General features: G+C 43.2%; 2 protein-coding genes across 2 annotated transcripts in view; both read right to left on the bottom strand.

The window, feature by feature from the left end:
• LOC128646797 (interferon regulatory factor 4) overlaps nt 1-18,288 on the bottom strand; it is a 141,719-nt gene that overhangs the window by 34,488 nt on the left and 88,943 nt on the right. The gene's annotated exons all lie outside the window — the stretch shown is intronic.
• Nucleotides 7,015-12,882, bottom strand: LOC128646643 (uncharacterized). The gene is made up of 2 exons (XM_053699618.1): nt 12,124-12,882; nt 7,015-8,639 (listed from the first exon to the last, which is right to left on the bottom strand). The coding sequence occupies exons 1-2, from the start codon at nt 12,869-12,871 to the stop codon at nt 8,062-8,064; spliced, it is 1,326 nt and encodes a 441-aa protein (XP_053555593.1). The 5' UTR covers nt 12,872-12,882; the 3' UTR covers nt 7,015-8,061.

The raw sequence follows: 18,288 nt of genomic DNA, 5'->3' as shown, positions 1-18,288 counted from the left end.
CACATGTGATACTTGTATACATGGGTGCATCTTGTCTATATACACATGTGATACTTGTATACATGGGTGCATCTTGTCTATATACACATGTGATACTTGTATACATGGGTGCATCTTGTCTATATACACATGTGATACTTGTATACATGGGTGCATCTTGTCTATATACACATGTGATACTTGTATACATGGGTGCATCTTGTCTATATACACATGTGATACTTGTATGCATGAGTGCATCTTGTCTATATACACATGTGATACTTGTATACGTGGGTGCCTCTTGTCTATATACATGTGATACTTGTATACATGGGTGCATCTTGTCTATATACACATGTGATACTTGTATACATGGGTGCATCTTGTCTATATACACATGTGATACTTGTATACATGGGTGCATCTTGTCTATATACACATGTGATACTTGTATACGTGGGTGCATCTTGTCTATATACACATGTGATACTTGTATGCATGAGTGCATCTTGTCTATATACACATGTGATACTTGTATACGTGGGTGCCTCTTCTCTATATACACATGTGATACTTGTATACGTGGGTGCATCTTGTTCATATACACATGTGATACTTGTATACATGGGTGCATCTTGTCTATATACACATGTGATACTTGTATACATGGGAGCATCTTGTCTATATACACATGTGATACTTGTATACGTGGGTGCATCTTGTCTATATACACATGTGATACTTGTATACGTGGATGCATCTTGTCTATATACACATGTGATACTTGTATGCATGAGTGCATCTTGTCTATATACACATGTGATACTTGTATACATGGGTGCATCTTGTCTATATACACATGTGATACTTGTATACGTGGGTGTATCTTGTCTATATACACATGTGATACTTTTATACATGGGTGCATCTTGTCTATATACACATGTGATACTTGTATACATGGGTGCATCTTGTCTATATACACATGTGATACTTGTATACGTGGGTGCCTCTTGTCTATATACACATGTGATACTTGTATACGTGGGTGCATCTTGTCTATATACACATGTGATGCTTGTATGCGTGAGTGCATCTTGTCTATATACACATATGATACTTTTATACACGGGTGCATCTTGTCTATATACACATGTGATACCTGTATGCATGAGTGCATCTTGTCTATATACACATGTGATACTTGTATACATGGGTGCATCTTGTCTATATACACATGTGATACTTGTATGCATGAGTGCATCTTGTCTATATACACATGTGATACTTGTATACATGGGTGCATCTTGTCTATATACACATGTGATACTTGTATACATGGGTGCATCTTGTCTATATACACATGTGATACTTGTACACATGGGTGCATCTTGTCTATATACACATGTGATACTTGTATACGTGGGTGCATCTTATCTATATACATGTGATACTTGTATAAGTGGGTGCCTCTTGTCTACATACACATGTGATACTTGTATACGTGGGTGCATCTTGTCTATATACACATGTGATACTTGTATACATGTGTGCATCTTGTCTATATACACATGTGATACTTGTATACATGGGTGCCTCTTGTCTATATACACATGTGATACTTGTATACGTGGGTGCCTCTTGTCTATATACACATGTGATACCTGTATACGTGGGTGCATCTTGTCTATATACACATGTGATACTTGTATGCATGAGTGCATCTTGTCTATATACACATATGATACTTGTATACATGGGTGCATCTTGTCTATATACACATGTGATACTTGTATGCATGGGTGCATCTTGTCTATATATACATGTGATACTTGTATACATGGGTGCATCTTGTCTATATACACATGTGATACTTGTATACATGGGTGCATCTTGTCTATATACACATGTGATACTTGTATACATGGGTGCATCTTGTCTATATACACATGTGATACTTGTATACATGGGTGCATCTTGTCTATATACACATGTGATACTTGTATACATGGGAGCATCTTGTCTATATACACATGTGATACTTGTATACATGGGAGCATCTTGTCTATATACACATGTGATACTTGTATACATGGGTGCATCTTGTCTATATACACATGTGATACTTGTATGCATGAGTGCATCTTGTCTATATACACATGTGATACTTGTATACATGGGTGCATCTTGTCTATATACACATGTGATACTTGTATACATGGGTGCATCTTGTCTATATACACATGTGATACTTGTATGCATGAGTGCATCTTGTCTATATACACATGTGATACTTGTATGCATGAGTGCATCTTGTCTATATACACATGTGATACTTGTATACATGGGTGCATCTTGTCTATATACACATGTGATACTTGTATACATGGGTGCATCTTGTCTATATACACATGTGATACTTGTATACATGGGTGCATCTTGTCTATATACACATGTGATACTTGTATACGTGGGTGCCTCTTGTCTATATACATGTGATACTTGTATACATGGGTGCATCTTGTCTATATACACATGTGATACTTGTATACATGGGTGCATCTTGTCTATATACACATGTGATACTTGTATGCATGAGTGCATCTTGTCTATATACACATGTGATACTTGTATACGTGGGTGCCTCTTGTCTATATACATGTGATACTTGTATACATGGGTGCATCTTGTCTATATACACATGTGATACTTGTATACGTGGGTGCCTCTTGTCTATATACACATGTGATACTTGTATACATGGGTGCATCTTGTCTATATACACATGTGATACTTGTATACATGGGTGCATCTTGTCTATATACACATGTGATACTTGTATACATGGGTGCATCTTGTCTATATACACATGTGATACTTGTATGCATGAGTGCATCTTGTCTATATACACATGTGATACTTGTATGCATGAATGCATCTTGTCTATATATACATGTGATACTTGTATACATGGGTGCATCTTGTCTATATACACATGTGATACTTGTATACATGGGTGCATCTTGTCTATATACACATGTGATACTTGTATACATGGGTGCATCTTGTCTATATACACATGTGATACTTGTATACATGGGTGCATCTTGTCTATATACACATGTGATACTTTTATACATGGGTGCATCTTGTCTATATACACATGTGATACTTGTATACGTGGGTGCATCTTGTCTATATACACATGTGATACTTGTATACATGGGTGCATCTTGTCTATATACACATGTGATACTTGTATACATGGGTGCATCTTGTCTATATACACATGTGATACTTTTATACATGGGTGCATCTTGTCTATATACACATGTGATACTTGTATACATGGGTGCATCTTGTCTATATACACATGTGATACTTTTATACATGGGTGCATCTTGTCTATATATACATGTGATACTTGTATACATGGGTGCATCTAGTCTATATACACATGTGATACTTGTATACATGGGTGCATCTTATCTATATACACATGTGATACTTGTATACATGGGTGCATCTTGTCTATATACACATGTGATACTTGTATACGTGGGTGCATCTTGTCTATATACATATGTGATACTTGTATACATGGGTGCATCTTGTCTATATACATGTGATACTTGTATACGTGGGTGCATATTGTCTATATACACATGTGATACTTGTATACATGGGTGCATCTTGTCTATATACACATGTGATACTTGTATACGTGGGTGCATCTTGTCTATATACACATGTGATACTTGTATACATGGGTGCATCTTGTCTATATACACATGTGATACTTGTATACATGGGTGCATCTTGTCTATATACACATGTGATACTTGTATACATGGGTGCATCTTGTCTATATACACATGTGATACTTGTATACATGGGTGCATCTTGTCTATATACACATGTGATACTTGTATACGTGGGTGCATCTTGTCTATATACACATGTGATACTTGTATACATGGGTGCATCTTGTCTATATACACATGTGATACTTGTATACATGGGTGCATCTTGTCTATATACACATGTAATACTTGTATACATGGGTGCCTCTTGTCTATATACACATGTAATACTTGTATACGTGGATGCGTCTTGTCTATACACATGTGATACCTGTATACGTGGGTGCATCTTGTCTATATACACATGTGATACTTGTATGCATGAGTGCATCTTGTCTATATACACATATGATACTTGTATACATGGGTGCATCTTGTCTATATACACATGTGATACTTGTATACATGGGTGCATCTTGTCTATATACACATGTGATACTTGTATGCATGAGTGCATCTTGTCTATATACACATATGATACTTGTATACATGGGTGCATCTTGTCTATATACACATGTGATACTTGTATACATGGGTGCATCTTGTCTATATACACATGTGATACTTGTATACATGGGTGCATCTTGTCTATATACACATGTAATACTTGTATACATGGGTGCCTCTTGTCTATATACACATGTAATACTTGTATACGTGGGTGCCTCTTGTCTATATACACATGTGATACCTGTATACGTGGGTGCATCTTGTCTATATACACATGTGATACTTGTATGCATGAGTGCATCTTGTCTATATACACATATGATACTTGTATACATGGGTGCATCTTGTCTATATACACATGTGATACTTGTATGCATGGGTGCATCTTGTCTATATATACATGTGATACTTGTATACATGGGTGCATCTTGTCTATATACACATGTGATACTTGTATACATGGGTGCATCTTGTCTATATACACATGTGGTACTTGTATACATGGGTGCATCTTGTCTATATACACATGTGATACTTGTATACATGGGTGCATCTTGTCTATATACACATGTGATACTTGTATACATGGGAGCATCTTGTCTATATACACATGTGATACTTGTATACATGGGAGCATCTTGTCTATATACACATGTGATACTTGTATACATGGGTGCATCTTGTCTATATACACATGTGATACTTGTATGCATGAGTGCATCTTGTCTATATACACATGTGATACTTGTATACATGGGTGCATCTTGTCTATATACACATGTGATACTTGTATACATGGGTGCATCTTGTCTATATACACATGTGATACTTGTATGCATGAGTGCATCTTGTCTATATACACATGTGATACTTGTATGCATGAGTGCATCTTGTCTATATACACATGTGATACTTGTATACATGGGTGCATCTTGTCTATATACACATGTGATACTTGTATACATGGGTGCATCTTGTCTATATACACATGTGATACTTGTATACATGGGTGCATCTTGTCTATATACACATGTGATACTTGTATACGTGGGTGCCTCTTGTCTATATACATGTGATACTTGTATACATGGGTGCATCTTGTCTATATACACATGTGATACTTGTATACATGGGTGCATCTTGTCTATATACACATGTGATACTTGTATGCATGAGTGCATCTTGTCTATATACACATGTGATACTTGTATACGTGGGTGCCTCTTGTCTATATACATGTGATACTTGTATACATGGGTGCATCTTGTCTATATACACATGTGATACTTGTATGCGTGGGTGCCTCTTGTCTATATACACATGTGATACTTGTATACATGGGTGCATCTTGTCTATATACACATGTGATACTTGTATACATGGGTGCATCTTGTCTATATACACATGTGATACTTGTATACATGGGTGCATCTTGTCTATATACACATGTGATACTTGTATGCATGAGTGCATCTTGTCTATATACACATGTGATACTTGTATGCATGAATGCATCTTGTCTATATATACATGTGATACTTGTATACATGGGTGCATCTTGTCTATATACACATGTGATACTTGTATACATGGGTGCATCTTGTCTATATACACATGTGATACTTGTATACATGGGTGCATCTTGTCTATATACACATGTGATACTTGTATACATGGGTGCATCTTGTCTATATACACATGTGATACTTGTATACATGGGTGCATCTTGTCTATATACACATGTGATACTTTTATACATGGGTGCATCTTGTCTATATACACATGTGATACTTGTATACGTGGGTGCATCTTGTCTATATACACATGTGATACTTGTATACATGGGTGCATCTTGTCTATATACACATGTGATACTTGTATACATGGGTGCATCTTGTCTATATACACATGTGATACTTTTATACATGGGTGCATCTTGTCTATATACACATGTGATACTTGTATACATGGGTGCATCTTGTCTATATACACATGTGATACTTTTATACATGGGTGCATCTTGTCTATATATACATGTGATACTTGTATACATGGGTGCATCTTGTCTATATACACATGTGATACTTGTATACATGGGTGCATCTTATCTATATACACATGTGATACTTGTATACATGGGTGCATCTTGTCTATATACACATGTGATACTTGTATACGTGGGTGCATCTTGTCTATATACACATGTGATACTTGTATACATGGGTGCATCTTGTCTATATACATGTGATACTTGTATACGTGGGTGCATATTGTCTATATACACATGTGATACTTGTATACATGGGTGCATCTTGTCTATATACACATGTGATACTTGTATACGTGGGTGCATCTTGTCTATATACACATGTGATACTTGTATACATGGGTGCATCTTGTCTATATACATAAGGGATTAAATGCCATATCCTCCTCTGTGGAAAGAATAACTTATAACTATATACATTCTTGGTTTAACATAAACTCAACTTAGTTTCTAAACGTAGAAATAAATAACACACAAAATAACGACACAACAACTTTTTATGGTTAGAGAAAACCCGCAGGTCACGTTTATTGTGGCAACACAAGAACTAACGACCGTCTGAATAAACATGGACCAGGGGGGCGGCAATCAGGTACTAGCTAAAACGTAGTAACCCATGCTAACAAGATGGGCAGTACCAGGGCGCAGGAGAAGAAGCAGAGCGTAGCTCAATACTATAAAACAGGGAATTCTCGGCATCGTAATCACACGGGCAGGGAACACCCCAGACGCGCGTCTGGGGACTTCATCCCTGGCCGGAAGTGCCGTCACTCTACCTCGATCACATCCTGCCCCCGGACACTGTCCACCCGCCAGCCCAGGGTGCAAACCACCACTCCGTACCAGTAAGGGCCAGGATCAAAAAGGTGCGTAAACCAGATTGAAATACCTGGGGAGCTGAAACTTAACGTCCTTGGACTTACAGAAATAGGCTGGCTAGCCCTCATCAAGCCTTCGGATAGCCCTAGTCCCTGGGGACCACCATAAGGACGGATCCCCCTACTGATTGCAAAATAATAAACAAAGGGAGGGAAGGGTGGGGAAAACTTTGAGAAAAACAGCAGAAAGAGGACATGTGCTTCCTGCACTGGGCTTAAAAAGGTAAGCTGGAACCCCTCCTCTCTTTCTGCAACATTGTTTCACACACACAACACAACACTCCCCTCCTCCGTCTTGGCCTTAACCCTTATGTGCATTCCAGGCAATTTGCCTTACATTTCCTTAAGGGATTAAATGCCATATCCTCCTCTGTGGAAAGAATAACTTATAACTATATACATTCTTGGTTTAACATAAACTCAACTTAGTTTCTAAACGTAGAAATAAATAACACACAAAATAACGACACAACAACTTTTTATGGTTAGAGAAAACCCGCAGGTCACGTTTATTGTGGCAACACAAGAACTAACGACCGTCTGAATAAACATGGACCAGGGGGGCGGCAATCAGGTACTAGCTAAAACGTAGTAACCCATGCTAACAAGATGGGCAGTACCAGGGCGCAGGAGAAGAAGCAGAGCGTAGCTCAATACTATAAAACAGGGAATTCTCGGCATCGTAATCACACGGGCAGGGAACACCCCAGACGCGCGTCTGGGGACTTCATCCCTGGCCGGAAGTGCCGTCACTCTACCTCGATCACATCCTGCCCCCGGACACTGTCCACCCGCCACGAGATCGCCCGAATATCAAGGGCCACTCTCGCCGCCACCCAACTCACACAAATAGGAGTAGGGACTGACGTATATCTTCAATAAACAGGTCCATGCCATGGTCCGTAAGATGGACCCCGTCGCCTCGGTACAGGCTACGGTCAGCGGCCGTAATGAACTTGTGTTCCACAACAAAACCACCTAGCTCGCACATAAGCTTCCTAACATCTCTATTGAGCTTCTTGCGAACTTGGAACGCTGCCCTATGATTGGCCATGTGTCTCCACGTCAACCTCGGTATAATGTTTGACCAGCCCATTCTCACACCAGGCAACCAAGCTTTAAAGGTGCGCAGATCTGATTGGATCACTGCGCTCAAGTCCCGGCCGGGAATTGAGCCGAGATCATTCCCACCTAAGTGGATGATCAGCACATGGGGTTTCTCCCACCGCCTCATGGCGGATTGCAGTAACCCAGGCAGATCTGCCCAGCAAAGGCCTCTCCTCCCTAACCACCTAACTACCACCCTGGAGAATGAGAACCCAAGCTGCTGCCCTCCAGGTTGCGATGCCGCTCGGATAGCCGCCCAGTGTACGAACGAGTGCCCAACGATCCAGGCACGAAGTGGCCCACTTCTAGGCCCTGCAATAGAAACAAGAGTTAGGGCATATAATGGCAACGCAGTGTGCAACATTATCAACCAGCAAATATTAACATTGGGATATAAGTGGCCTAACGTAAATCTGATACCTCTTAGACTTCCACCTCCCAAGCGCCATTATGCGGTCAGCCGACCAGCCTAAATTCGCCGCCGTCGTAGCAGCTCCAACCCTAAAGGAGTGAGGAGCTATAGTATTGGGATTCAAGCCCACTTTTTTAGCCGCCCACCCCAAAACCTTCCGAAATTGAAACCTCGTCAGGGGGGTACCATCCTGATGAATTAAAAATCTAACCGCACCCACTGGACGCCTGTCCGAGAAGGTCTTCAACAGTGCACTAGGGCAGCAGGCGGAACCCGCATGCGCGGGCAGCGACAGCCAGGCCCCCCTACCATCTTGATCGACTTTCGATCGAGGGATGAAAAGTAATACCCCATTATCCGTAAACCTGACGTGCTCCGCCAGGACGCCACCCACTTTCGCCAACTTAGACTGGGGGACCAATTCCCCCACTCGGAGAGCACCATGAAACGCCATGGCGAACGCCGCTGAAAAAAGCCGCACCTCGTAGTCTGAGGAACATACCTCCGGTAAAACACGAAGCAGGAGGACCAACCTGTCCGCCGTTATGGGTTCCCTAACGTCTGGACGCCGCACTTCCGACCTTCCCCAACCCCTCAGTATTTGACGAATCAAAAACGTTTTGGAAGAGTCCGTCAGCGTGAATAGTTTACAGAAAAAGGACACCGCCGCCAACCGCGCGGATACCGCCCCTTTCTTAGCTAACTTAGCCCTAAGCTCCGCGAGCCAGCGCAATAGCCAGTCCTGCTCACCAGCACAAGAAGGAAATCCTTGGACATCGCAGAAGAATACCCATTCTTCCCAGTACCTTATATAGGACTTCCAAGTGGAAGGTGCCAGGGACGCCTTAAGCACCGGAATCAGGGACTGCCATCCAAAGCCACCTGCCAAAGAAAAGGGGGACAGGGAAAGCCATGAGTGGCAGCCTCAGGAGCACATTTCCTAAAATTTTCCCATTGAAAGCGAGATAGTGCATCAGCAATAACGTTTTTAACTCCTGGGACATGCCTAGCCCGAAACTCAATGTTCCGCTTGAGGCATCTCAAAACCAGAATTCTCAGATATCGAATTACTGGTGGTGAGGACGAAGAGAGACCGTTAATGGCGTAAACCACGCTCAAATTGTCCGTCCAAAAAATGACGGAGCGGTTCTCGAGCTTGTCCCCCCAGATCTCCAACGCCACCAGAATGGGGAAAAGCTCTAGAAGGCACAGGTTCCTGGTCAGGCCCCTGGCCGCCCACTCTGCCGGCCAAGGTTCGGCGCTCCACTCGCCATTGAGATAGGCGCCGTATCCAAAACCCCCAGCAGCATCAGTAAAGAGGTGCAGCTCTCGCGCCGGAGTCTGGGGGGTTCTCCAAATACAGATCCCATTGAAATCCCTGAGGAACAGATCCCAGACACGGAGGTCTTCCCTCATGTCACTATTAACCATTAGTTTGGCCTTAGGGGAAGTAACTCCCGGCAACAAGCGCTCCATTCTTTTCAGGAAAATCCTCCCCATCGGGATGACCCTCCCTGCAAAGTTGAGCAGACCCAAAACCGATTGGAGCTCTTTCAGCGTGCAAAACTGCGCCGCTGCGAGGCTCCTGACTGCTGACAACATCTTCTGTACCTTATCAACCGGAAGCCTACATTCCTGGGCTACCGAATCAATTTCGATACCCAGGAAGGTTAGACAAGTGCAAGGGCCCTCCGATTTGTCTTCTGCTAAGGGGACTCCAAATTTCTCCATCAACAGCCGCATGGCGTAAAGGAGCAGCTCACATTCCCTAGACCCCTGTCTGCCGACCAGGAGAAAGTCGTCCAAGTAGTGAGCAATCCTATCCTCTCCTGTCACTTCCGCCACGGCCCAATGCAAGAAGGAACTAAACGCCTCAAAATAGGCGCAGGAAATGGAACACCCCATGGGCAAACAACGGTCAACATAATAGTGTCCGTTGAAAAAACAACCCATTAAGTAAAATGATGCGGGGTGAATCGGCAAGAGTCTGAAAGCAGACTCGATGTCAAGCTTGGCCAGTAAAGCCCCATGACCCGATCTGCGTACTACTTGCAAGGCATCATCAAATGACTGGTAATATACGGTACTTAAGTCCTGAGGAATGGCGTCATTGACTGACTTTCCCTTTGGGTATGAGAGATGTTGTATCATCCTAAACTTTCCTGGGTCTTTCTTGGGCACGACCCCTAGAGGCGAGATAACCAATCCCGGCATAGGTTTTTCCCTAAACGGGCCAGCCATTCTACCCAGTGAAACTTCCTTACCCAATTTCTCCTTCAATACCTCCGGGAAAAGGGAGGCAGATTTCAGGTTCCTGCGAGAAGCCGCACCCGAAACCGGACCTTGTACGGGGATAACAAAACCTTCCCGGAGCCCTGACTCCAACAAGGCCGCCGTTACCCTATCGGGGTATAGCGTGAGCCACTTACTAATTGCGGCCACCTTCAGCGGGGTGTCCGCTCTTAGCGACAGCAGGGCCTCTTGGCCCAGTCCTGTCCTGTCTCTCCCCTTTTTTAACGCAGTCTGCGGCAGGGTGAAATCCCCCGCAGATGCGACAAGCGTGCCGAAAGGAACACGCGGTTCCCAACGTGCATTGCTTGTCCTGGAATTTCCAACAAACCCCAGCTGGGCGTCTGCGAAATCTATTTGCGGGTCGAAACTGCGTTGCACCCGCCGGGGCCCCCGCAGTACCTAGTGATTTCTCGGGACCCAGCCGGGCCCAGAGTTGCATTTCTACGCACCCGAAATCCAACAGTGGATTACCCACCATCTTTCTGCGGAACTCCTCATCGTAATCCCGCCAGGCACCATCGCGATAATTATCAGCAATGATCTCCATGTTTTCCATGTATTTCAACACGGCTAAACACTGGTCCGGCCATTTTTGCAAATAGCAGGACGCATAGATCCTGAAACACCGGCGCCATTCGTGAAATGTATCTGGGCGCTGGTACTTCTTGGGGCCTGTCCCATCCTCCGCTCTCGCTTTCTGCCTTAGGGCTTCCACCGAGAGCTCGAAGATGTTAACAAATTTACCCTCTTGAATTCTCCGTACTGTCTTAGTCTTCAAATGCTCGTGCAGATCATAAGAAGACCAGGATCTAGTATCCCCTTGGAGTGCCACCTTCCGATTAACAGGCCTCCCCACCCCACTTATGCGAAGTCTGGGTGGGGCAGCCCTGTCGGACCTACCAGAGGCAATATAGTCATGACGGTCACGCAAACCCCCTTTTTCTGATCTCTTCTCATCAGTTAACCATCTAAGCATCTTATACATTCTTTTATTGCCCTTCCCATGCAACCCCAGTTCCTTGTCATTTTCTGACCCAGAATCATCCGAGGATGAGGTAAAACCCCGCAACCCCACTGAAACTGAGGACTCACCATCTCTCACACCAGTCCTGTTTGGAATCGCCACGACTCCCGAAGTAGAAGGACGCTCATCCTCTGACACCATGGAGTCCTGGCCGCTCTCAGCACCTCTCTCCAACCCGCTGCCTGAATCTCCTGACGTAGCCATGTCGCTTTCCTGCAAAAGAGATTGCCAGAGAGGAGTACCACGAAGGGGAAGGTCTGCTCTACCCCTCCCCCTGTGCCCAGACCGTTCATGCATCCCCTCACACACATCATGGTTGTCTTCGCCACTTGCAACATCATCATACACACCCTGCTCATCTTCTGTAAAGTCCTCTATCTCTTCACTAAAATGTACTGACTTCTGAGTGATAGGGGTGGCTTTCTTACGTCTAGTGGATGCAACCGCTAAATCTAAACTCTGAAACTGTTCTGGTGAACCATGTTTGGTAGAAGACCTAGTTACTACCTTCCTCGCTGCTGCCGGGGATGCGCCCGGAGCCTGAGGCCTAGCCCCTACACTCCCACTAATTTGCGCGCCAAAAGCGCCGCCTGCACGGGCGCCGCCTTTGCCCAAAGAAACCTCACTATTACTGCCAGCGCTCTTAGGCATACTCCTAGCGTGCCCAATAGGTGCTGCGACACCTTTATAATTGCCCAATGGGGCCTTTGCCCCTTGACGAGGATTACTGCCCGACGGGGCCTTTGCCCTTTGCCGGGCCGTAATACCCTTTGCAACCTGCCCACGGGGGCCTCCAACAGGGACCCCCGGGTTCATTTGGCCAGAGAAATGCCCCCCCTGATGTAATTCCTCCATTGATTCACCATTAGCCCCCTCGTGAAGATCAACCCCCACAAGTGCTGCCCCTGTAGACCCCATTGCATCAGCAGAATTGCCCCCCGGAGCATAAGTTCCCCCCCGCGGCACTCCTCTCTTACCTTGGACGCCGCGCGGGGAACTCGACCTGCTCCGCTTCGATGACCGCTGACAAATGGCGGGACCGGCAGTGACGTCATCGGAAATGACGTCACCGGAAGTCCCGCCCTCGGAGGACCGCAAACCGGAAGTCGCCGCCGATGGAGGAACAGTCGACGCGGGAGCCTGCGCAACCACCGCCGGAGGACCAAGGACCACGTGGGACGCACCCGGAGACCCCGACAAAGAAGATGCCCACATCTGGAAAAGGGATACCGCGGCCGCGATGGAGTCCTGAGACACCGGAGACGACGTCGGAGGTAAGGCCGAACTGCTCCCACTAAAACTACCAACTATTGGGGCAAAAGAGCAAGGCCCGTAGGGGCCGGGGACCGGAACGCCACAAGGCCGAGAAGGGCCCGCCGCGACCACGCGAGGGGAGGGAGGCCCAGCCAGGGGGACCGGAGAGCAGGGGACAGAGGAGCTAGCGGCTGTAGACCGCATAGCGGGCCTAGCGGGGACCCCCGCTTTACCGGCTACTTTAGGGGGACATGTGGGCCTGCGAAGGCCAGAAACGGGCCCGGCAGGGCCCGACGTGGCAACTAAATTGGGGCCTATGTCAGAACTAACCCCCCGAAAAGAGGGCTCACTCCCGGCCGCATGGCCGACGGGCTCAGACGCGCCATCTGGATGCCTGCACTACCCCCCATATTGCTCACTAATGCCAGCACCTCCAGTAGGGCCCTATCTGAAATCTCCCCACCACTACCCCCAACCTCCCCGGAGGATTGATCAAGTGAAGGGGAAAGGGAGGGAAGTAAAGGGGTTCGACCCACCGTTTCTGGCGATGGAGGGATCCACTCAGCTGCTTCATCGCTGTCTTCAACAACTTCTCTCTCTGCAGGTTCCTCCCCAGCCTCCATGATTCGCTTTGGAGGTGCTTTAGATCTCCTTGAACGTCTCATGTGAAAACTTTGAGAAAAACAGCAGAAAGAGGACATGTGCTTCCTGCACTGGGCTTAAAAAGGTAAGCTGGAACCCCTCCTCTCTTTCTGCAACATTGTTTCACACACACAACACAACACTCCCCTCCTCCGTCTTGGCCTTAACCCTTATGTGCATTCCAGGCAATTTGCCTTACATTTCCTCATGTGATACTTGTATACATGGGTGCATCTTGTCTATATACACATGTGATACTTGTATACATGGGTGCATCTTGTCTATATACACATGTGATACTTGTATACATGGGTGCATCTTGTCTATATACACATGTGATACTTGTATACGTGGGTGCATCTTGTCTATATACACATGTGATACTTGTATACATGGGTGCATCTTGTCTATATACACATGTGATACTTGTATACATGGGTGCATCTTGTCTATATACACATGTAATACTTGTATACATGGGTGCCTCTTGTCTATATACACATGTAATACTTGTATACGTGGATGCATCTTGTCTATACACATGTGATACTTGTATGCGTGGGTGCATCTTGTCTATATACATGTGATACTTGTATACATGGGTGCATCTTGTCTATATACACATGTGATACTTGTATACATGGGTGCATCTTGTCTATATACACATGTGATACTTGTATACATGGGTGCATCTTGTCTATATACACATGTGATACTTGTATACATGGGTGCATCTTGTCTATATACACATGTGATACTTGTATACATGGGTGCATCTTGTCTATATACACATGTGATTCTTGTATGCGTGAGTGCATCTTGTCTATATACACATGTGATACTTGTATACATGGGTGCATCTTGTCTATATACACATGTGATACTTGTATGCATGAGTGCATCTTGACTATATACACATGTGATACTTGTATACATGGGTGCATCTTCTCTATATACACATGTGATACTTGTATACATGGGAGCATCTTGTCTATATACATGTGATGCTTGTATATATGGGTGCATCTTGTCTATATACACATGTGATACTTGTATACGTGGGTGCATCTTCTCTATATACACATGTGATACTTGTAAACGTGGGTGCATCTTGTCTATATACACATGCGATACTTGTATACATGGGTGCATCTTGTCTATATACACATGTGATACTTGTATACATGGGTGCATCTTGTCTATATACACATGTGATACTTGTATACATGGGTGCATCTTGTCTATATACACATGTGATACTTGTATACGTGGGTGCATCTTGTCTATATACACATGTGATACTTGTATACGTGGGTGCCTCTTGTCTATATACATGTGATACTTGTATACATGGGTGCATCTTGTCTATATACACATGTGATACTTGTATACGTGGGTGCCTCTTGTCTATATACACATGTGATACTTGTATACATGGGTGCCTCTTGTCTATATACACATGTGATACTTGTATACATGGGTGCCTCTTGTCTATATACACATGTGATACCTGTAAACGTGGGTGCATCTTGTCTATATACACATGTAATACTTGTATGCATGAGTGCATCTTGTCTATATACACATGTGATACTTGTATACGTGGGTGCCTCTTGTCTATATACACATGTGATACTTGTATACATGGGTGCCTCTTGTCTATATACACATGTGATACTTGTATACATGGGTGCCTCTTGTCTATATACACATGTGATACTTGTATACGTGGGTGCATCTTATCTATATACATGTGATACTTGTATACGTGGGTGCATCTTGTCTATATACATGTGATACTTGTATACATGGGTGCATCTTGTCTATATACACATGTGATACTTGTATACATGGGTGCATCTTGTCTATATACACATGTGATACTTGTATACGTGGGTGCATCTTGTCTATATACACATGTGATACTTGTATACATGGGTGCATCTTGTCTATATACACATGTGATACTTGTATACATGGGTGCATCTTGTCTATATACACATGTGATACTTGTATACGTGGGTGCATCTTGTCTATATACACATGTGATACTTGTATACATGGGTGCATCTTGTCTATATACACATGTGATACTTGTATACATGGGTGCATCTTGTCTATATACACATGTGATACTTGTATACATGGGTGCATCTTGTCTATATACACATGTGATACTTGTATACATGGGTGCATCTTGTCTATATACACATGTGATATTTGTATACATGGGTGCATCTTGTCTATATACACATGTGATACTTGTATACGTGGGTGCCTCTTGTCTATATACACATGTGATACCTGTATACGTGGGTGCATCTTGTCTATATACACATGTGATACTTGTATGCATGAGTGCATCTTGTCTATATACACATATGATACTTGTATACATGGGTGCATCTTGTCTATATACACATGTGATACTTGTATACGTGGGTGCATCTTGTCTATATACACATGTGATACTTGTATACATGGGTGCATCTTGTCTATATACACATGTGATACTTGTATACATGGGTGCATTTTGACTATATACACATGTAATACTTGTATACATGGGTGCCTCTTGTCTATATACACATGTAATACTTGTATACGTGGATGCATCTTGTCTATACACATGTGATACTTGTATGCGTGGGTGCATCTTGTCTATATACATGTGATACTTGTATACATGGGTGCATCTTGTCTATATACACATGTGATACTTGTATACATGGGTGCATCTTGTCTATATACACATGTGATACTTGTATACATGGGTGCATCTTGTCTATATACACATGTGATACTTGTATACATGGGTGCATCTTGTCTATATACACATGTGATACTTGTATACATGGGTGCATCTTGTCTATATACACATGTGATGCTTGTATGCGTGAGTGCATCTTGTCTATATACACATGTGATACTTGTATACATGGGTGCATCTTGTCTATATACACATGTGATACTTGTATGCATGAGTGCATCTTGACTATATACACATGTGATACTTGTATACATGGGTGCATCTTCTCTATATACACATGTGATACTTGTATACATGGGAGCATCTTGTCTATATACATGTGATGCTTGTATATATGGGTGCATCTTGTCTATATACACATGTGATACTTGTATACGTGGGTGCATCTTCTCTATATACACATGTGATACTTGTAAACGTGGGTGCATCTTGTCTATATACACATGCGATACTTGTATACATGGGTGCATCTTGTCTATATACACATGTGATACTTGTATACATGGGTGCATCTTGTCTATATACACATGTGATACTTGTATACATGGGTGCATCTTGTCTATATACACATGTGATACTTGTATACGTGGGTGCATCTTGTCTATATACACATGTGATACTTGTATACATGGGTGCATCTTGTCTATATACACATGTGATACTTGTATACATGGGTGCATCTTGTCTATATACACATGTGATACTTGTATACATGGGTGCATCTTGTCTATATACACATGTGATACTTGTATACGTGGGTGCATCTTGTCTATATACACATGTGATACTTGTATACGTGGGTGCCTCTTGTCTATATACATGTGATACTTGTATACATGGGTGCATCTTGTCTATATACACATGTGATACTTGTATACGTGGGTGCCTCTTGTCTATATACACATGTGATACTTGTATACATGGGTGCCTCTTGTCTATATACACATGTGATACTTGTATACATGGGTGCCTCTTGTCTATATACACATGTGATACCTGTAAACGTGGGTGCATCTTGTCTATATACACATGTAATACTTGTATGCATGAGTGCATCTTGTCTATATACACATGTGATACTTGTATACGTGGGTGCCTCTTGTCTATATACACATGTGATACTTGTATACATGGGTGCCTCTTGTCTATATACACATGTGATACCTGTAAACGTGGGTGCATCTTGTCTATATACACATGTAATACTTGTATGCATGAGTGCATCTTGTCTATATACACATGTGATACTTGTATACGTGGGTGCCTCTTGTCTATATACACATGTGATACTTGTATACATGGGTGCCTCTTGTCTATATACACATGTGATACTTGTATACGTGGGTGCATCTTATCTATATACATGTGATACTTGTATACGTGGGTGCATCTTGTCTATATACACATGTGATACTTGTATACATGGGTGCATCTTGTCTATATACACATGTGATACTTGTATACATGGGTGCATCTTGTCTATATACACATGTGATACTTGTATACATGGGTGCATCTTGTCTATATACACATGTGATACTTGTATACGTGGGTGCATCTTGTCTAT

The sequence above is a fragment of the Bombina bombina genome, chromosome 1, assembly GCF_027579735.1.
Source record: "Bombina bombina isolate aBomBom1 chromosome 1, aBomBom1.pri, whole genome shotgun sequence".
Lineage (NCBI taxonomy): Eukaryota > Metazoa > Chordata > Amphibia > Anura > Bombinatoridae > Bombina > Bombina bombina.
The sequence above is the reverse complement of the archived record's forward strand: the minus strand, read 5'-3'. Positions and strand labels throughout refer to the sequence as shown.

What these genes read in the sequence shown, in the direction of transcription:
- LOC128646643 (XM_053699618.1), bottom strand. Translation starts at nt 12,871, where the DNA reads ATGAACCCGGGGGTCCCTGTTGGAGGCCCCCGTGGGCAGGTTGCAAAG. An exon ending in CAGGACTGGTGTGAGAGATG is followed by an intron (nt 8,640 to 12,123) that starts GTGAGTCCTCAG and finishes TTTCTATTGCAG; the next exon opens with GGCCTAGAAGTGGGCCACTT.